Here is a 22968-nt window from a genome sequence, read left to right on the forward strand (position 1 = left end):
GGCCGAAGGGTGCAGCCGATTATTGGGAGAACAACCGTGTCCTCAGTCATTCAAACGTTTGAAACATGGTCAAAGAAAATAATGTCATTAGACTAAGGGAAATTCAGAGTGCCATTATAGAAGACAACAATGTCTTTGAAAACATCCAATCTGTTAGCATCTCAACCAGGGTGCTGAAAAGAAACCATATGAGCATGAAACAGCTGTACCATGTACCATTTGAGAGGAATGGTGATAGACTGAAGGAGCTACAGTACCAGTATGTACAGGTAAAATATGTGCACAGTTACTGTTGTCATCAATTACTTTACAGTAAGTGTGAGCTGTATACATTTGTTTTGGCTGTAGAAAAGAACACGCAATGTGTGTATTTGATGTAACTTTATGTTGTCCAAAATGAGAATACATATAACTTATAAATCTAATTTAGCATCTTCTGGGATATAGCGTATAACGGAACTGGAATCAAGTGAAGCGCCTCACAACTTCATATACCTGGATGAAGCTGGCTTCAACCTGACCAAAATCAGAAGGCGTGGTCAAAATGTCATTGGACACAGAGCTACTGTGGATGTGCCAGCGGGAAGGAAACATTATTATGTGTGCTGCTTTGTCAGAGAATGGTGTGGTAAATCGTATCCCCTTTATAGGGCCATACAACACACAGCGTCTCCTCACCTTCTTAGACACCCTATGGGATCTCATACCTGCTGATGAGAGAGGTCATGTTTATGATGAGTTACTAAAGTTTTTGGTACTTTGGGATAATGTGAGTTTCCATCATTCAAATACCATCAGGCAATGGTTTGTGACCCACCACAGTATGATTATGGAATTCCTTCCACCCTATTCCCCATTCCTTAACCCAATTGAGGAGTTCTTTTCAGCATGGAGGTGGAAGGTCTACGATCGCCAGCCACATAATCAAATTACCCTTCTGGCTGCCATGGATGCAGCATGTGAGGACATCACTGCCGACGCCTGCAGACGCTGGATAAGACACGCAAAAAGATTCTTTCCTTGCTGAATCACAAGAGAAGATATCCGCTGTGATGTAGATGAGAATCTTTGGCCTGACAGACTGGAACGTCAGGGCCCCATACCATTCTGATTGTACAGAACTCTCTAAGAAGAGTTTCGTATGGTAACCTTTTGCTTACATAGTATGTTTTTCCTTTGTGCTATAAAATAATTTGGTGTTTTTTCTTATTGATTCTCAATGACACAGTAATTTGTTGACAGACCAAAAGTAAAAGCAGAAATGTGAATCCTGTCCAATCTCTTGCAATCCTAATCTCACATAAAGGAATGTGTGGCTTTGTACTGTTGAAATGTACAGTATAAATGCCATACAGAAAAAGGGCAGCCTTGTGCATTTTCAATTATTGTCATAAAAAATGCAGCCATAGTGTACTTCAGAAAATACCAACAGAGTAAATTTTTATATTGAGAATACGACTAAGCTTTTTGAAACAACTAAGCATCTTGTTTGTGAACAATGACACAAGGACTTGAAATTCTGATCAGTGGTGGAGCTAGGTGGTGGCCAGGGGTGGCCGTGACCACCATGGACCGAACCCTGGCCACCCCATTGGCCACCCCACTCGCAATTGCTGTTTGAGATATTTATTTTGTCATTTTTTTGGCACAATTTAGTTCTTTAGAGGTGAAATCATCTCTGTACAAATGTACAAACTTAACATGTGCGCTCACCAAGGTCGCCAAAGCCCGTCTCCAGTACTTTCCAAATTTGTGGTGAACAGTTTTTTCACTTTCCAACATGTAGGGTCTCTGTGAACTCTTTGTTCACAGAGAAATATTAGCTGCTTAACCGACATGCGTTGTTTTAGCTTTAAATTGCTTTTAGAGAAAACAGTTTTCAACTCAATCTCTTTTTTCTTCCCTAGTCGCCGTAAAAAAAAAGAGTATTTGCCGCCCCCTATTGGTCAATCAGGTTCAGTGAAGGAGGGTGCAGAAAGTTTCTTCATTTTCTAAAATATATGAATATATATATATGTGTGTGTGTGTGTGTGTGTGTGTGTGTGTGTGTGTGTGTGTGTGTGTGTGTGTGTAAGAAATCCGAACAGCCCCTTTACCTCGTTCATATGTAGACTACATACCAAACGCCTATAGACAGATGTAGGGCAACAGCCTTCGCAATTAATCTTAAAAAAAAAAAAAATACAAACATGAAAAAGAAAAATTGAGACCCCACCCTTAATTGCTACAGGGAACACCTGATTACCTTACTCATAAAATAGCCTCCAAATATTTGGTGTATTCAATAATTCAATTTACTACACTGCACTTAAACCCAAATGCTTTGAATTTTTATGCAAACCTAAGGTGCAGAGTGTTGTTTTCAAAAGATGTTTCATTAACAGCCTTTCTAATAAGAGTTGTTCTGTTGAAAAAAATATTACCTTTATAAATCATTGTTTTGTACATGAGTGAAATATATAATCAAAGATTTTTGAGGACCACATTTAACATTTAAAGTATGTTTCCTTCAATGCATTTTGAGTCAAAAAGAACTACTAAAAATGGACACAAGAGGGCCCAACTATAAAGTTGAAGTTCTGTTATGGTCAAAGCATCTCATGAAAATAATACACAATATAACTGTTTAATTTGCAACATATGTGACAACATATTTTGTGAAGATTGATTACAGTAAAAAGGTAATCATAATAATGTGACAAGATCAAGAATGTGGCAAATGCTGTAGTTATTAGAGAGAATGGATTTATAGGACTATATGGGACTCTAAAAAAAAATGTCAGTATCCAAAGTCAACCCATCACTACTTACTGTTGTTAGTAGTTTTTTTTAGCATAGTAAGTAGATATTTATCCAACAAATATACATATCCAAAGCAACATTAGAGGGATAACCTCCCTGAAGCAACCAGGGATTAAGTCTAATAGGCCTAAAAGTGAGGCTCACTCTTTGCAGGGAATGAGCCTTCTTCTGATTACCCAACCTGAGCTTTTTACCTCTATGCCACTCCACTCCTCACAATCTCCCTATGTAATGTTCCCTCAATCCTGTCATCACCGATGAGTGACTCCTCAACTGGTGGTCTTAAAACATTAACAAATGTCCTGACATAATTATATGTAAATGTACCAAAATATATGTACTACAGTATGTGTGTAGGAATATTCTGCAGCAGATAAGAATGTAGTCTATACTTTCTATTCTCATGTAAGTGCAAATAACGGATAGCATTTTCAATACAATATGAGATATAAGTGAGAACCTTGGCGTTGTAATGACAGTGGCCGAATACTCAGCCTAAAGGCCTGTGTTTTGTTGGCCACTGAGAATGAACACTGAATAGAAAGCTTTACATGGCAGGAAGAGTAGAGGAAATGTGTGGGGGAGGGACTGAGATTTAATGGTAACAATCTCCCTCTGCCCCCCCCCCCCCCCCCTCTCTCTGTCTATCTCTCTCTCACTTCATCAGTTTTATGGGGTATGATAGCAGGATGCAATCAATAAGTCAGCAAAGACTAGAGACACTGAGATATTAAAGGATAGAGAGAAAGAGAGACAGATGTATATTTATTATTCAGTAACAAGATATGGACATCATATTTTCCTTTTAGTATAAAACAGACAGACATACAGAGAGACAGACATACAGACAGACAGAAAGACAGATTACAGAAGCTTTATTGAAAATATAGTAACCTTTTTTTCAACAGTTATGTACAAGCTGGTCCTCTATCTAGAGCTGGATATAGCTATTTCTAAGTCAATTCCTCTAGGAAATAAAACCAATAGTACGCGTCTAAATTTAAAATGAGGCTGAGGACCATGCATGCCACTGGTTATCAATGAGGACATGCATGAGGTTTGCATTTTGTAACAGTGTACATCTAATTAGAGGCGAGAACTCCCCCTAGCGCAACACCCTGGATTCTGACTTGGTCCCTCCACCTCCTCTGCCAAAGTGCATCGTCTCTGTGTGCTCCGCCTGTGAAGGATACCATCATTACTGCTGTCAGATTGATTGCAATGCTTGAAAGAATGTAAATCTGGATAGGCTACGATACGTTGATCAGGGAATAATTTTGTTGGAAGATGCTGCGTTGCGGCAAGGTAAGTTTCTGCTATACATATTGTCTATTATTCTTTTGTGCTCATTTCATTGATCAAAACAATTAGTGATTACATTTGGCACTAAAAGACACCGGGATGAATGCAGTTAAATCCAAGCTGTCCCTGCTGCTGTATGTAAAACTGATTTCAGCCATTGGTCATGTATAGGCTAGTACTGATTATGGTGCTTAATGACAGGGTTCCATTTTAAACCTATTATTCTTGATCCTGCCGCCTGACGAGGAGTCAAAGATTAATCCATTACATGCATAGCAAAATTACACACTAATAGCGCTACATTTAGATACATATACTGTAATTTACTTCGATATATTGATTTAGTTCATTTGAGCTGACTCCTTATTATAGATCATCAATCTCGTTATATTCAGGCTTAAAAAAAATCTACTGGATGTAGTGTTTGTGTTCAACGCTTGTTTATTTTTTTGTTGATTTGTTTATTTGATGTATAGCCTACTAGAGACCGTGATGCGCCTCTTTAAAGCACATGGTTGGCATTCCATTGACTTGGGCGGTGTATTCATAGTGGATCCTCTTCTAGATCGAATCGAACGAATCGTGTGTTTTGAACCGGTTCTTTTTTAATGATTTGGTCGAACCGATTCGCTAAGTATTTTTTTTTTACTCAAACTAATCGCTTAGCGAATCATCTTTGAACCGATTCTTTAAAACGTAGCGGTCGAATGAACCGATTTGTTCAAATGAATCGGACTTCCCATAGCCATTACGCCCCTGAGCTATGCTAGATTTATAAACTCTTGCGGTTCGCGTTGGTTTCCTTCAACGCATACCGATCTTTGGATGAGTGGCTTTTCTCGCATTTCTGCAAGAGAAAAGGGTGTGTTCAGCGTCAGAACTAAAGCCGATAATTTTTGTTTTGAATGCGTGGTCTGCGTGGAAACAACGCACGGCTTGTCGGGAATGATACATAATTCTGCATTTATCACATTGCGTTAGTTGCATTGGTGCATGAAAAAGGTGAACTGACTATCTGTTAATCTTCTCCTTATTGATTGATTTATTCTGTTCGTATACAGCTGTAGAAAAAAATGGGTGGGCTTGGGAGGGGAAGCCCACAATTTAGCCTCTAACCTTAATCTTGATGGTTTTAAAGAGGGTAGCCCACTTGGAGGTCAACAGTCCTTATGTTATTGAGGCGCCTGTTTTAATCCCTCTCTTTCATTCAGTAAATATACACCTGGGCATATCTTTAGCTAAGTTTACAATTATGAGTGATTCTCTGACTTAGCTGACAAGTGTGCAATAAAACAGTATACATTATGCTTTTTATCATGTTGGATTTAAGTTTTGAAGAAGAGCATCTATCCAAAAGATTCATTTTATTGGTCATGCACATACAGAACTTTCTACAGAGACTAGCATCCTAAACTGCCTTTAAGTTAAATGAGCTACAGTTTACTAATGCAAGATCCTTCTTTTGACTCACACAACATGGGTGAGACTTCATCCAGTATTTAGAGAATCACTCTGCACACATATGATGTAAATTCCCAACTCTGAACTTCCTGGTGCTTCATGGCTCTGCAGGAAGCTACCACAGGCTATGATAATGCTAGATAATGCAGTTGTACTCTCAGAGTCATCTGAAAGCTGCAGTGCTTATCTGGAGGTAAAAAAGAATTGTGAAATAAAAAGCACTTGAACTTGAGTTAGTATTGCTCTGCTTACAGAGCATCTGCTATGTGCTGTCATAGCTGCTGAATTGCGTTAATGCGTGTGGTTTTTTTCCACTCTTAAAACTCCAGAAATAAGCAACGAGGCCATCTTTCTTGTGAGGCAGACAGGTTGTCTTTTGCGCAACAGAAAACGACACACTCTCACAAATGCTTTTTCAGTTTATATCTGACAGCACATAAATTATGCATACCAAAAAGTTTCACGCTCATATGCACTAAAATAACAACAACAACAACAACAAAAAACATATTCTCAGGGGTACCTCATTTGAAAAGAGGTGCCTCATTGTTTTTTGATTCCTGTGATGTATTTATAAAGTAGCCTATCTTTTTCTTCTTACACACATTTTGTTCGCTACATGCATATCTGGTTTCTGGAATTTGTTTCTTCTCTTTTATCATAAAAATGTTAAATGATTCATTTCCTCACAGTACGAAGTGTTCAAGTTTCAGTCCTATTTTGTTGAGTTTAGACTAAACATGGTCAGTGCGCAAAATATTTGCACTTACATGTGCTGTTCATGATGAATACATAATAAAATAGGTATTGTGTGCAGTTTTTCAGATACAGAGCGTAATGTTGTATTGCATGGCAAGAGAAACAATGTAACCAACTGTCCATATACTTACATTCTTCAGGGGTGGAGTGTAGAAGAGCATGCTCTCAAATGAGCATTAGGAATACATACACACACACACACACACACACACACACACACACACACACACACACACACACACACACACACACACACACACACACACACAAGTTGTAAGCTACAATTGTTACCTCAAGGGTCTATTTTTACTTTATCTGATCTAACCCATAATTTTTTGTTGTTGTTGTTATTTTTTGCGTAACCTTATCAAGTTTATTTTTTGACTGAATGGACTGAGGTTTTTAATTTAATTGAAAATGTTTTACTTGTTACCACATGAGGCACATTTTTAGGTTATCTAAAAAAAAAATAAAAAGAAAAAAGAAAAACATTTTTACAGTGTATGAATGAAAATGTTCCTGCATAGTCCCCCGGACCGAGGAAACAAGGAGTACACTGTAAAATCAAACTCTTGTGTAGACGATTATATAGACAAACTCTTCTGTTAATGTTGTTGACTGTTTGGGTGGTTTGGGTGATTTGGGTGACATTTCTATTGTCCCCATAATTTAAAATACTATTTTTTTTTTTTTTTTTTGTTGAAAATTAAAAAATGCAGAAAGTTTTTTGTGAGGGTGAGGTTTAGGCATAGGGTTAGGGGTTATAATCTATAATTCATGCAGTATAAACATCATTATGTCTATAGAGAGTCCTAATAAGGATAGCCGCACCAATGTGTGTGTGAGTGATTTCTCCACCTCTGTTCCTTGGGGACTAAGCTCACAGCTGGAGAGTGGGAGAGAGTGTGCAGCATAACATTCTGCACAGGCCTGGATTGTGCCGGCTATATATAGAGCTGTCACAGTTTCCGACACAATTATTTAATTTCCATCAGGCCTCAACACCCAGATTAAAGAGAGTGAGTCTCTGTAACTTATCTTCTGTGAATTCTTTTTCTCATCTCTTGCTGTCTCTCACTGTCCTTTTCTCTTTCACAGTATACACACACAAGAATAATACTGATGTTAACTACTTTAGAGCAATGCTAGTAAAACTCTTGGAAAAGATGTGTGTGTGTTGAGTTAATGACAGAGGAGGATGAAATGTGATCATTGTGATTTTTTTTTTTATAGATTTGTAAATATAATAGTGGAGAGTGACAGGAAATTATTAATGGGATTTGGAGAAGTCACAGGCCAGAATTGAACAATACAAATTTTTGCAGATTAGCTAAAATGGCAATAATGAATATGAACTGTTTGTTACGGTTGCACAATATAGGGATGGTGACCATATTGGTATTGGCTAATATTAATGTTTTTAATATGATAAACATGTCTGATTAAGCCACTATTAGTAGATGATAATCACAGGGCTTTATAATGTTTTGATACTGGATTTTACAAAATTCAAGATTGGCACTTGGTGGGGAAAAACTGGAAGGGTAGTATATATATTTTAATATTGTAAAATCATAACATTGTAAAATATAATAATGTAAAACCATATTATTGGTTATTCACATGTAATTGAAAGGCATTAAAATAACTAGGTTGTATATTAGTGCCATTAAACTTGAGCCCACTATAGAGCAACAGTGAAGTCTGTATGGACTAAATTTATTAGACAGTTTAATGTGTGTGTGTGTGTGTGTGTGTGTGTGTGCGTGCGTGTGTGTGTGTGTGTGTTTGTGCTTGCTTTTACATGTCAGTTGCGGCTTCTCATTCTGAGGAAAACAAACTACAGAGTATTTTTTTCCTTCATTACTTCGGCTCCTTTGACTCTCACTGTCCCTCCTTTTCCAGTCTCATTCTTTGCTCTCTGTTTCTGTCTGTCTTTCTGCCTGTCCTGTATTCCTGTTTAGTAGGTGAAGACATGCCATTGTTCTGCCTTTGATCAGGCATGACTGCCTCTAGGCACATGTGAAAGTCTTGTGTGTGTGTGTGTGTGTGTGTGTGTGTGTGTGTGTGTGTGTGTGTGTATGATACACATTACTCAGCGCTTTGAACATTTGTTAAAGGCTTCACTGGCTGAATGGGCCTCAGTCAAATGATGTGTGTATTCATGTGTCTTAGCTCTGTAGGTTTTGGCTGTGAGAATCTGAGTTTTGATGGCTAAATGTAGACTGGCTTGATGTAAGACTTCAGGTACTCTCTTGCTTTAGTTAGCACTATATTGCAACTGTATGCTCGAACTGCATTGTCCATGTGCATGTTAAAATACTTCACTGTATGTTACTGCATTCATCATCACATTAAAGGAATAGTTCACCCAAAAATGATCATTCTTTCATCATTTACTCACCTTTATGCCATCTCAAACTTGTATGACTTTCTTTCTTCTGCTGAACTCAAACAAAAGTCATAGATTTATAATGTTTTTGTATCCATACAATGCAAATGCAAGCTCCAAAAAGGACATAAAGCCAGCATAGATGTAATCCATATGACTCAAGTGGTTCAATCAAAGCGTTATGATCAGTTTTGGGTAATAACAGACACAAATGTTACTCCTTTTTCCATTACACATTTTTATATCTGCAGTCTCCATGGTGTGATTGAAGCTTAATTAAACTTCTCCGCACTTAACACATGTGCATGTGCACTCGCTGTACACATGCTCTGTACATGCATTAAGCATGAGGAAGTGTATAACTTAAAATCTTGATTGTGATATTTTGGACATAAACACATCATACATCATTAAAAAATCTTTGTATTTGTTTCCTCTGAAGAAAGTAAATGATACCTGTTAGTTGCTAATGACACAAAAGATTAATTATATGATTACAGTTGTAAGAAAGGTGTGAACCCTATACAATTATTGTCCATTTACCAGTGATTGAAACAATCAATGTCATTTATCCAGATCATTCAAATCTGGTCTGCTGTCTCTTTCTTCCTTCATCATAAATTAATTTTGTCAATGTCAAAATGACAATCAATGTCTCATGTCTATTTATTTATTTGCTGTGGAATAATCAGAATAATGTACAATAATAATTATCATTATCACAAAATAAACACCTTCAGGTTGATACTTAAAGAGAGGAATCTCAATGACCCAGTTGGGGGTTATTTTTCGATAATGACTGGCTGACATTATGTACATCATTTTTTAGTATTATGGGGTATATCATTACATAGGATGATGATGTACATTTTCCAGACTTGGATGCAAAACCAGACCCTCCAAAACCCAGACCAATACCTGACCACTTAAGACTCACACCAAGACTTGAGGCCAATATTTACACCAAGACCCAGAACCAGCCTGTCCATTTTAATGACTTGAAATAATACTGAATTTGTGGCAGGCAGCATTAAACTCAAACTGTGATCCAGTGTGTACATTGCCTAAGTAAAAATTCAGAGGCTTAGAGAATTTCTTGGGAACTCGCTGTAACGGTGAAGAGACCATGCCAAACTGTGGTTGAGGTTATTATCACTTTTAGTTTTTGGGAAATGGACTGTCTGATACCTTTAGCTGAGTCCCAGATCCAGACCTAGACTTCACATTTTTAAACCCAGACAAAGACTCAGTAATTAGAGCCAGACCAAGGACACATTATAAGACCACAAGGTTCAACTCTGACTCTCACTCACTCACTAAATCTGTTTATTTATTTTTTATTAGAAATAAAGACGGAGACACAAAGAATAGGCACATGATTTGTGAGGAAACAACATGAACATGCCTGCCCTTCAGCTCTCATGTCTGATCCTTTATTTGAACTCCTGAAGCACTGACTTAAGTCAACAAAGTAAGGCCTGGTAAGATTAGAAAACTATTTTAACTCTGAATGATGAATTCTTTTTGCCAACCCTTTATATTCGTTTTGTTAACCCTCTGTATTCCAATAATAGAAGAAGATTTTAAACAGAATTCAGGCATATCTTCCTTTCAGTTGCTGTAGACCAGAGATGCCCAAACCAGGGCCACAGGCCAAAGCTGGTCCTTGATGACCTTTGATTTGGCCCGCCTTGCCATATATGACAATGTATCAAACTGTAATTCCAAAAGGTGCACGAGTAAATTCACTCTGTCTCCCCCTTTCTTTCTCATGCAGCTGTCAGCAGTGTCATAAGTGTTAGTGCACGCAGCGAGGCAGCGCTTTGTCACATAGTTACTGATCTTAAGATGTTACAGATTGTAAGGGGTTAAAGGGAAAGGAGGAGGCGAGAACTGGTGCAACAATATAAATAATATTTAATTAAATAAAAAGACACACACAAACACATACAGGGTAGCTGGCTGTAATTCTGTGTCTCTCGAACTGTAGTCACAGGTCGCCTTTATCTCTCGCACGCCCCGTCAGGCTGATTGGGGACCGGGCATGCAACGTTCCAGCCCGGCCCCGCCCTCCTCTGCTCTACACAGATGTATAAACCTTTCTAATATCTTAATTCCACATGCAAATGACGTCTCCATAAGCAAGCAATGTGCTAAAACTTTATAGTTTCTGTGTATGTGAATGAGAAAAAAAAGTTTTTTTATTAACAATACACATAATCCCACCCCCCCTCCCCACTCCTCTCATTTATTGTAATGCAACATTTACCTTCGCCCCACGCCCCTCATGTTTGATTTTTGGCTCTGGAAAAAGCTTTACAGAAGTGATTTATTTGGCCTTTGCTGAACTGTGAAATATGCAGCAACATACAGTATATATTGTATTCCAAAAAACAGACATGCACAGATAGACATGCAGTGGCAAAAGAGTCCTTTATGATAAGATATAATAACATGAACACTCAGTACAGAAAAAACTAGGCCCCCAGTCTCCATAACTTGATACACTTTCTGTGAGTATGCTTATGAGTGTACATGGAGTAACTTTAGAGGAATTCTTTGTGCATCTGTGTGTGTTTTTGTGTGTGCATTTGTGATGTAATCCCAGAGGAATGCTATGTGTGCATGTCCAGGTCAGATTTCTCTCCTCGATAAGAGAAATTATGAATTGAATGTGGTCAGTGCTATCCTAGCAAGTTCACTTACAGGTGATGAAGAATATTAAGGTACTCAGTAGTGTTTTTAACCACCACACAAACCACGCAATTGCGTGGGGCCCCTCTCCGTTAGGAAAGCTCCAATTACGAATGGAGGAGTAACATGTTGTTGTGGGTACACGAGTGAATACGCTGTTGTCAGCAATCTCAGAGCGGTTCACATTAGAGGTCCGCCGAGCTCGGGTCAGTTTTTCAAGTAGGACCTTGGGTTCAGGTTTGTAATTTATGAAAAAATATGCAGGCCTTGCAAACTTGTTTCGCCCATGCGCTCTCACTCACAGATATGTGCGAACGGATGAGGGGGCCGTTCACACTGAATGCGTTATTGCATGCGTCTGCTCTGTTTTTCCATTGTTTACCTATGTAAATGTGCTGGACTAACGCCCTTGACTCCTACACCACGTCTCACTTAATCTTCAGTGTCTCACGTAGGACCGACACTTGACTGTGTCAAGTTAAAATTAACTTCAGGTCTCAAAACGCATGTCAAGACACATCTGTTCTGTTTCATTCGTTGTGCTGCATCTATTGTTTTTAGTGCAGGTGTCACAAAGATGTAACATTCTGAACAATTTCAGGTTGCTAAGAGGTTGTTTCATTGTTTAGCAGTATTCCAGATTGTTCTGCACAAAGCAAAGCGATTGATAAACGTCAGTGTTTTTTTAACTTCTGCTCTAGTGTGCTGAGGGGCCGCCATGTCTTGATTGCTGTTACAATACTGCTTTGAATGTTGCATACGATGCTTACAAAAAATACAGCCTTCTGCAACATGGTGAACAATATACACTGCAGCATTAGAATATAAGGTGAAATTAAAGATATGACAGATTTACAGTATATTACTATTGTATACAACAAATCCTCAAAATAATAATAATAATAATACTGTTGTATAGTAATGACAATCTGAACATTAATAAATAATTGATGGCTTATAATAATAATAAATAACAACTCAATTCTGAAATGTTATTGAGTGAAGCGGTAGGTTTTGCATACCCTATTCATTAAAAAAGAAGAAGAAAAAAGTTTTGTAAAATTTTTTGCACTGTTTTGTGGAAAAATTGGAAAACAAGCATTCATTATCTTTAACTAGATTTCTATTTCATTAAACGTTTTGAATGGACATGGCAACGATGGCTGATAGGATGAATTTACTATTATGATTTAAAGTCAATTTTATTCAACATGGGTTGGTCGGTTGCTTGGGACCTCAGAAATTGTAAAAACCCACCCCTGAAGGTATTCTCTGCTGATATTCTACAACAAAATAGTAATTATGACAATTGACCAATTAAAGGAAAAAATTCACACAATAGTAAAGAATGTTCCCCTTCTGTCGCTCTCTCCACGTTGTGTCGGAGAAGCGACACTAGGGGTCTCTCTTGAGCGCCGATATTCACCTCTGATCTTATTGAAAAGGGCCAATGGGAGTTGGCAGTCGGTATTTGCATATCCCGCCCCTGGACATACGGGTATTTAAGCGGCGCAAATACGGGAGATCATTCAGAAAATTTTTTCGGAGCCGATGGTCTGTCTGCAGTTTGCTGCGAGTTACACGCCACTTAAACGTTCCTGTTTTCCTCTGATGATCTGCATGCTGTTGGATCTTGACGGCGCACAACAGCGGCTTTCTCCTTCTCAGTGCACGGCGTGCACTGTTGCCCCTGAGCACTTCGACAGCGCAGACACGTACACACACACACACTGTGTATTAAAAGAGTTTTTTACTAAAAGAGTAATTTTCTCTAAAAGAGCAAACACAGCGGCGTTGAACGTCCTTTTAAGGACGCGTCTTTTTCAAGAAGCCTTTCCGCCCCTGTGTCGTTCCTGGATGCGGTAGAGTGCTCTCTGCTTCAGACGGCCACAGGCGCTGTCTCGTGTGTTTGGGCCGCGATCACACCAAGGCGGCGTTTGTGGATGGTTCATGTTCTCACTGCGAGAACATGACCATGACCACGTTGCGGTCGCGGCTCGCTTTCAACAGAAAGCAAGCCACCCCAGCTGCACCCGCATTGCTCCTTCTTCCCACGGGATTAAGGACGGTGCGGTTGGCGCTGGGGGCGATTTGGGGCGGCAGCGGGTGCAGTTTCGCCGGGTAGCCCCCGCGAACCTCCCGTTCCCGACACGCTCGCTGGTCTCCGTCCACGCTCGCGGCGATAGCGGCTCGCCTCACGGCCCGGCTGTCTATCCTCCCAAGTCCGAAGCAGATGAGCTCGCCGCTGCATCGGAGAGTGCGGTGTCTGATGCTGAGGACTCCCCTGGACTGCCGCCTTCGGGCCAGCAGGCCCAGGCTGAGGCCGACGCTCAGATGTCCGACATGCTTGCCCGGGCCGCCTTGAGCATGGGGTTGGACTGGAACCCTCCATCCTCCCCACAGCCTTCTCGGTTGGATGATTGGTTCCTGGGGGCAGCACGCCGTTCGCGGCCTCGCATCCCCCTGGTCCCTTTCTTCCCGGAGGTGCATGATGAGCTGACGTCTACGTGGAGAGCCCCGCTCTACGCTCGTCTAGGTGCCACCCGCTCCACTCTCTCCACCCTCGATGGTGGAGAGCGCCACGGGTACGACGCGATTCCCCAGGTTGATAGGGCAGTTGCGCACCATCTATGCCCCGGTAGCCATACCTCCTGGCGGGGTTGCCCCGTACTCCCATCCAAGCCCTGTAGGACAACATCCTCGCTTAACGCGAAGGCCTACACTACGGCTGGACGCGCTGCCTCCGCCCTGCATGCAATGGCCCTCCTGCAAGTCCACCAGGCCAAAGCTCTCAGAAACATGCACGGGGGTGGACCTGATCCTGATGTGCTGCAGGAACTGCGCTCAGCGACCGACCTCGCCCTGAGAGCGACGAAGGCCACAGCGCAGGCACTCGGACAGACGATGGCCACCCTAGTGGTCCAGGAACGCCATCTTTGGCTCAACCTGGTCGAGATGCGTGAGGCTGACAAAAACCGCTTCCTGGACGCATCTGTCTCCCAGATTGGCCTTTTCGGTGACACCGTCGAGGACTTCGCCCAACAGTTCTCCGCGGTGAAGAAGCAGACGGAGGCCATTTCAGCACATCATGCCCCGCCGCAGACCTGCCGCTACGGGCCCTGCCCCGTCTGCCCGCCGAGGGCGTCCCCCTGCGAGGAAACCAGCTCCTGCTCCGCCTCAACCCGGGCCCAGCTCTCAGCCCCAGCGTCGAGTACTCCGCAGGCGGCGCACGCCCCCTGTCTCACGAACCCCCTCCAGGACCCGGAAGGCTCCCAAGCGTTCCTGAGACAGCCGACCCAGAGCCGAAGACGTTAGCTCCGGAGGTGGTAAGACCGCTCCGTCCCCCGGTGGAGGGCCGGGAGGAGAATCCTTTGTTTTTTCATTTGCCACACCCCCTGACGGGGGCTGTGGTACCCACATTCTCAATAAAAGAGCTATTTCCTTTGCCTCTGGGTCACCTGGCCCGCAAATGCCGTTCTCACAGCAATGTGCTTTCAGATCACAACAGTCCCGGTACACCGGACGCGGCGATCCCGCCTTCCGCCTGCCCACGACTGTCCCCCGGCTGGCCGGTTCAGATGAGTCCAGAGGACGCCAACATCAGACCTCCTCCTCAGTCAAGAACCCGCCCCCTGCCGGGCGCACGGAGCAAGGTAAGTGCTTTGAGTCTATTCTCAGCACCTCAGCCTCAGGCCGCAACGAAGCCGCCCGACGCTGCATTACCTGTTCCGCCCCGCTGCGAGGCCCCGCCGGGTACGTCCAAAATACTCGTCCCTTTGGTGCCCCTAGCGCAGAGCTGGGAAGCGTGGCTTTCGCTTCCCAACGCATCGCGCTGGCTGCACCGGACCATTCGACTCGGTTACGCAATTCAGTTTGCCCGGCTCCCGCCCCCCTTCAGGGGCATCCGCTTTTCCGCAGTACACGGCGAGCACGCCAGTTCCCTGCGCACAGAAATTGCGACCCTCTTAGCCAAGGGCGCGGTAGAGCCCGTCCCTCCAACCGAAATGAGGAAGGGTTTCTACAGCCCTTACTTCATTGTACCCAAGAAAGGCGGCGGCTTACGACCAATCCTGGACTTGCGAGTTTTCAATCGGGCCTTGTTAAAACTCCCGTTCAAAATGCTTACGCAGAGAAATATTCTGGCTGGCGTTCAGCATCTAGTTTGGTTCGCAGCGGTGGACCTGAAGGACACGTACTTCCACGTCTCAATTTTGCCACGACACCGACCCTTCCTACGGTTCGCGTTCGACGGCCAGGCGTTTCAGTACAAAGTCCTCCCCTTCGGCCTGTCTCTGTCCCCTCGCGTCTTCACGAAAGTCGCAGAGGCGGCCCTTGCCCCGCTACGAGTAGCCGGCATCCGCATTCTCAACTACCTCGACGACTGGCTCATCCTAGCACACTCTCGAGAGTTACTATGCACACACAGAGACCAGGTGCTCCGGCACCTCAGCCGCTTGGGGCTTCAGGTCAACTGGGAAAAGAGCAATCTCACTCCGGTTCAGAGCATCTCTTTTCTCGGGTTGGAGTTAGACTCAGTCTCAATGACAGCACGTCTCACGAGCGAGCGTGCTCAGTCGGTGCTGGACTGCCTCGCTTTCTTCAAGCCAGGCACAGTGGTCCCTCTAAAACTTTTCCAGAGGCTCCTGGGGCATATGGCGTCCTCCGCGGCAGTCGCGCCACTGGGGTTGATGCATATGAGACCACTCCAGCACTGGCTCCAGACTCGAGTCCCGAGACAAGCATGGCACCGCGACACGCATCGGGTAAGGATCACCCCCGCCTGCCTCAAAACACTCCGACCCTGGACAGACCTCTGCTTTTTACGGGCAGGAGTGCCCTTGCAGCAGGTGTCCCGACGCGTCCTGGTCACAACCGATGCCTCCCGGTCCGGGTGGGGTGCCGTGTGCAGCGGGCACGCAGCAGCGGGCCATTGGAAAGGGGCCCCGCTGCGTTGGCACATCAATTGCCTGGAGTTGCTGACTGTCCTTCTTGCTCTCAGGAAGTTCCTCCCGTTAGTTCGGGACAAACATGTCCTCGTGAGATCGGACAGCACCACGGTGGTGGCGTACATAAATCGCCAAGGCGGCGTACGCTTCCGCCACATGTCACAACTCGCCCGCCGTCTCCTCCTATGGAGCCAGCAGCGACTCAAGTCACATCCCCGGCAAGCTCAACGTCGTAGCGGACGCGCTATCACGACAATGCCTGCCCGGCGGGGAGTGGAGGCTTCACCCCCCAGTCGGTCCAGCTGATTTGGGAACGATTTGGCAAGGCCCAGGTAGACCTGTTCGCTGCCCAGGAAACCTCCCACTGCCCGCTCTGGTACGCCCTAACAGAGGCTCCCCTCGGGACTGACGCGCTGGCACACAGCTGGCCCTCGGGGCTGCGCAAGTACGCATTTCCCCCAGTGAGCCTTCTTGCACCGGTGCTGTGCAAGGTCAGGAAGGACGAGGAGCAAGTCACATTGGTGGCCCCCTACTGGCCCACTCGGACTTGGTTCTCGGAACTCAGGCTCCTCGCGACAGCTCCTCCCTGGCGAATTCCCCTGAGAAAGGACCTCCTCTCTCAGGGACGGGGCACGCTCTGGCACCCGCGCCCAGACCTCTGGAACCTCCACGTCTGGTCCCTGGACGGGACGCGGAAGAGCTAGCCGGCTTACCGGCGACAGTTGTGAATACCATCAACCAAGCCAGAGCCCCCTCTACCAGGCACCTTTACGCCCTAAAGTGGCGCTTGTTCGCAGATTGGTGTTCTTCCCGAGCCGAAGACCCACAGAGATGCGCGATTAGGTCAGTGCTTCTGTTCCTACAGGAGAGGCTGGACAGGAGGCTGTCCCCATCCACCCTCAAGGTGTATGTTGCCGCTATCGCCGCCCACCACGATCCTGTAGACGGCAAGTCTTTGGGTAAGCACGACCTGATCCTCAGGTTCCTGAGAGGCGCCCGGAGGTTGAATCCCTCCCGGCCAGGCCTAGTTCCTTCCTGGGATCTCTCGGTAGTCTTGGCAGGACTCCAGAGACCTCCCTTCGAGCCGCTCGAATCAGTTGGACTCAGGGCCCTCTCTCTTAAGACGGCCCTGCTGATCGCACTCGCCTCCATTAAGAGGGTCGGGGACCTGCAAGCGTTCTCTGTCAGCGACACTTGCCTGGAGTTCGGTCTGGCAGATACGTCTGTGATCCTAAGACTGCGACCGGGCTATGTGCCCAAGGTTCCTACCACACCATTCCGAGATCAGGTAGTGAACCTGCAAGCGCTGCCCCGGGAGGAGGCAGACCCAGCCCTTTCGTTGCTGTGTCCAGTGCGCGCCCTGCGCATTTACCTGGACCGCACACAGAGCACCAGACGCTCTGAGCAGCTCTTTGTCTGCTTTGGGGGATGGCAGAAAGGGAATGCCGTCTCCAAACAGAGGCTCGCCCACTGGGTTGTCGATGCCATCACACTGGCTTATCACACCCAGGCCGTGCCCCTACCCTTACGGGTCCGAGCTCACTCAACAAGGGGTGTTGCGTCCTTGTGGGCACTGGCCAAGGGCACCTCCCTAGCAGACATCTGTAGAGCCGCAGGTTGGGCAACACCCAACACCTTCGAGGTTTTACAACCTCCGCGTTGAGTCGGTTGCGTCTCGTGTTTTCTCAGGTCCGAGCCCATAGAACTCGGTAACACGTAGACCGACCGGCCGGGTGGATCGCTTGCGCCCAACACCCTTTTCCTGACGTCAAGGTAAAGTAGTGCGCCTTCTTCCCAGGGCGCCCCACTCCAAGTCAGGCCCCTGGTCGATTCCTCCCCAGCCCTCCGGGTCCGCGGTTCAGCGGAGGAACTCGCCGACCCAAGCCACTGCGGGTACCCTGATGGCCACCCCGTACTGGTATAGAGGCTACACAGGTAAAATAAGAAGGCCTCCTGTTCGGACTCCCCCTGTGTGTAATTCCACGGTTCTGTCCCCTTACGAGCGGATCCCCGTGTCTCCCTTAGGCAGTTACAGCTGCCTCGGTCGCCGTGCTGTAGCAACTCCCCCCTTTCAAGGCTGGATCTACCACCGCACCATACTTTCCACATGAGCCCTAAGACGGCCGTGTGACGTGTCTACCACTTTTCCTCCCCAAGAAAAAGGGCAGGTGTGGTCTCCGCAGGGTCTGGGTAAGACTCCCTTCCCTATATGCGTGTAAGGGCCCCGGCCGTGATTGCTCTATGCGAGAAGAACATAGAGAGAAAAGAGGCCCAGCCAGGCTGGCCCGTTCCCATGTTGGCAAACATCGCCTTGTTCCCCTCCCAGGGTAACTAGAAGGACTCCGATGTTCTTATGGGGCATTGGGGAAGGGTACGTGCAGCCAGGTACAGACGATGCGTGGCACTGGATGAAATCCCTGCCCGCCTCTGTATCGGCGGTCCACGTACAAGGTTCAGCGCATGGCAAGATTGGAATGGGTCCCCTAGTGTCACTTCTCCGACACAACGTGGAGAGAGCGACAGAAGGGGAACGTTTGGTTACGTATGTAACCTCCGTTCCCGAGGGAGGGAACGACACGCTGTGTCTTTCCTCCGCCATGTCACTGAACCGAGCCACTGTTGTGGCCGGACCATTTCCGGCTCCTCAGAAAAATCCTGAATGAACTCCCGTATTTGCGCCGCTTAAATACCCGTATGTCCGGGGGCGGGATATGCAAATACCGACTGCCAACTCCCATTGGCCCTTTTCAATAAGATCAGAGGTGAATATCGGCGCTCAAGAGAGACCCCTAGTGTCGCTTCTCCGACACAACGTGTCATTCCCTCCCTCGGGGAACGGAGGTTACATACGTAACCAAACGTTTAATTTTATACTTGTGATTACAAAAGGATTTGCTGAATGCCTAAATGAAATGTACAGAATTCTTGATTGGTCCATCCAGACTTTCTTTTTTTTTTTTGCTAGTGGTGCATAAATCACTTAACCTTACTAATTCTAATCATTACAAACATCCTGCTGGATAATTTGTGAATGCACAAAATAAATGCAGTCCCCAAAACATGTGTGTGATGGGTAAAAGAGAATATATTTGCAGAATTTAATTCTGCAAAGGGGGCTTTGTGAGTGTGTTGATGTGTTGGTTGCTTCCTTTGAGATGACAGGTGGCACTAGAGAATATGTTTTTCTTCAAATTATTAATTTACAAGCGGATAAATCAATGCATGGCATGTGCTGGAAAAGTATTTTATTATGGAGCCTTGGCACACATACCGTTGATTGTAAGCCTCTTTGATGACAGTCTTGAGGTTCAAAGTCTTACATATTCTCCAGAATATTTCTTTCAAGCTAAATTGTTTATCATTTAATAATTTTTATCATTAAAAATTTTAAACATGGTGGCACTTTTAAAACATTGCTCTTTTTGTTTAAGCATCCCGACCAGCCTGGCAGTGCAACACTGGTTCAACCAATGGTGAGTTTGAGGCAGGACTATATGTTTTTGAATGTTTGATAAACCTGCTTGAATTTTTTTTTTGTTTGTTTATTTTTCTATTCCATTTCATGCCATCAGTGCTGTTGAAATTTCACACTTCAGAAGCTTTACATATTTGTCTGCAGCTTGTATTTTTTCAAGTCGCATCACAGTGACTCCGCTTGCTGACCAACCGATCAGACGAAATCAAAGAACGGACGGGTGTTTCGTCATTTAGAACAAAATCTGATTTTCATTTTGTTTCGGTGGTTCGTAACAGTTCGCCATGGCAAACTTATAGGAAAACTTATTTCCGGCTGCAAAACAACCTACTGCAATTGGTCCACATCATCAGTGTGACCTGGAGCTCCACCTACTTTGAGGCCGACAGCTGATTCCTGCTCATTCAGTTAAAATCAGTCACCATGAACACCCCTGTGCAGATTAATTTGCAAGCTGGTGCGAATCTTTACAATCAGTTGTGTAGAGACATTTTTCAAGACCATGTCATGCAGTTTTTTGCTTAATTAGTGTACAAAAGGAATAAAATCTACTCAAATACTCTAAAGTGCCCATTCACTGTGTATGTTGTTTGATATGCTACTTCACTCGTGTGCCATATGCTAACGAAATAGTCATTCTTTTGTCTGTATTCTGCCCATTCACACTTTCTATAAACCCATATTATGGCATATTAGGCACATATTATGGCCACGTATAGCTCAGCTGTTTCAAACTGCTTTTACCTCTGAACGAAGAATGATGAACAACTTCTCCGTAAGTGTGCTAGGTGTAGCAGTCTGCAATGTCACTCAACAGTCAACTAGCTTAGGAAAAAACTGGAGAATTTGTAGTATGGGTGTAGTAGGGTGGAGTAGTAATGAATTACTGGTATTTGTCAGCTTGATTCTTGAACTGGCTAAGGTTGAGGAATAGAGAAACTGGTTGAATGGGTTGAACACCTTGATGCCGTCAGCGTGCTTCAGTTTTCTAAGCATTGCTGCAGTAAACCCTTGATTCTGTTTTTTTTAGTAAGTCTTTCTTAATCAAAGGGAGCTTACTATGCTTACTGTCATGCTTGATTTATAATGCTTTTTTGTTTGTTTCTTTTGTATATAGAGTTCATTCTGGGATTGCTTATTTTTACATGTGAGAGAATGGAAAGAGACTTTCCAAATGTGGCCTGTGGGGTTGGGCTTTAGCAGCATTGCTTAGAGAGCAACAACTGTGAATTCTGCAAGAAATGTACTTTAGATGTGTTTAACGTTACATTTCTTTTTTTTTGTTTTTTTTTTAGGGATGCTATCATGCAGTAAGTGTGAAATAAGTAAACTAAAGCTAACTGTAATCATTGACTTTATTAGGAAATTGCAGTTATTTTTACCAACTGACATTACTCTTTCTTTCTCCTTAGGTTAATGCTTGATAACTAAAAGGCCCCAGAATTGATCCTTTCATCTCACACAGCTTCATGTATTTCCTGATTATCGTCTGCACTTTTACTGTTTCTACATTCCTCCCTCCTCGGCGTTAAATCAATCACAGGACAGACAGCATTGCTATGGATACGGAGTCCATCCACTCTGGTTATTCCCACCACTCCAACAGATCACGGGGATCAAACAAACAGAGGTAAAGGACTCTCTCTCTTTCTCTCTCATATTACTCTGAGAACAGTATTTTATCCATTCTGAAAATGTATATTAACCTTATGAACCAAATCTGCATTTATTTAGAAGTTTAATTATGTTAATATAATTGTTACTTTGACTGTGAATTGAGTCTGTTGCTCATTGGTGTTTGGATTATTAATTAATTGAGAAATTGCCTCTAATGGTTACTAATTCTTACTTGAAAAGTTAATCATTGTCATTATTGATTAAAAGAATGTTCCCGGTTAAAGCTAAAAAAAAAAAAAATATGTGTTAACTGATAGCATTGTAAGTACATTACTATAAACATATGTGTGTTTGCTTTAACAAACTGAGGGTTGAATAAAATGTTTCTGCGGTAATCGACAGCATGCCACAGAATCTGTCAATAGATCTTAACTTTTTTTGAACCTAAAGAAACATTTCTTTAACCTGACAGTCTCATTAAAGGTGCAGTATGTAACCATTTTCATGTAATATTTGCCTTTTTTTCCAATGGGTGAATGGCTTGTAATGCAACTTAAAAACTGAGCACTCCTGGAATTACAAGGTTTCCTATTAAAGCCTGTAGACTGATATTCCTGCGAAGGGAGCGGGTCAGTTTTGCCAGGAAAATCTAAAGGATGTGATGTTTATGTGCGTTCCTGAGAGTCTTCTACTGAATCACATCTAGCTAAGCGGGAATGTGATTATGGTCGAGCGAAAAGAAAAGTTAACATTGGCAGGGCATTTGATTACTGGAGGGACATTTGTTTGGTTTTGGGGATCAAAACCGACCCTGAATTGGCATTCTTCTTATTGCACAGATAAGCTTACATAACTGCAAAGCATGTGAAATATAGTGCCATGAGGATTGATCTATGTAATGTTAGATAACTTGATCTTATTGCTAATGCTGATGAATTGGAAGCTACCTTGCTTCGTAACTTTCAAATAATTTCAACAATCTTTATACTAATAGTCAGGTATACAGGATAAATGTAAGCAAATACGCTGGTTTCTTGATCGTAGTACAAGATATGACATACAAAACATACAATAGTGCAACATAACAGTGTAGTGCAACAGTAAACTGTCTGGTATAGTTCAGTAGTAAGATGCCAGTGGATCACATTCAGTCTCTCTGTTCATTTTGTCATTGTGTGCATGAGCGCGAGCAACAGGTAGATGGCTGCAGTTCACTTAATGGCCACAAGTGTCATTAATAACAAGAGTTTCTGAATCTAACATACTGCACCTTTAACACGAGTCAGGCTCATTAGAGTTTCACCAGATTTGGTGTCTTTCAGTTTAACGTCTGATCCAAAATATGTACAGAGAAATGTATGGTGTAGGTTGTGTCTTTGAGCTGATAAAATGCCCTCTCTCTCTATCTACCCCAAAAGAACACAAGTTTTTGGACATTTGTTTGGCATGACTTTGATGATGTTAGCGGCCATTTGGTCTTCATTTCTGCTGTCTCAAGTTACTAAATAGTCTTTTGCTGT

General features: G+C 43.8%; 1 protein-coding gene across 5 annotated transcripts in view; it reads left to right on the plus strand.

Annotated features, from left to right (window-relative positions):
- Positions 1-3961: 3961 nt before the first annotated feature.
- The window catches only part of LOC127658649 (vang-like protein 1), a 45131-nt gene continuing 26124 nt past the window's right edge, over positions 3962-22968 (plus strand). Inside the window, exons 1-4 of one of the 5 annotated variants that reach the window (XM_052148033.1) lie at positions 3966-4107; positions 19788-19829; positions 21127-21141; positions 21244-21461. In XM_052148033.1, the coding sequence (XP_052003993.1) occupies positions 21391-21461 (71 nt within the window). In that variant the 5' untranslated portion in view covers positions 3966-4107; positions 19788-19829; positions 21127-21141; positions 21244-21390. Of the gene's footprint in view, positions 4108-19787; positions 21462-22968 lie in introns of all 5 variants that reach the window. The other 4 variants (XM_052148036.1, XM_052148035.1, XM_052148034.1 and 1 more) reach the window with 4 other exon arrangements.

This window comes from Xyrauchen texanus, chromosome 18 (genome assembly GCF_025860055.1).
Source record: "Xyrauchen texanus isolate HMW12.3.18 chromosome 18, RBS_HiC_50CHRs, whole genome shotgun sequence".
Lineage (NCBI taxonomy): Eukaryota > Metazoa > Chordata > Actinopteri > Cypriniformes > Catostomidae > Xyrauchen > Xyrauchen texanus.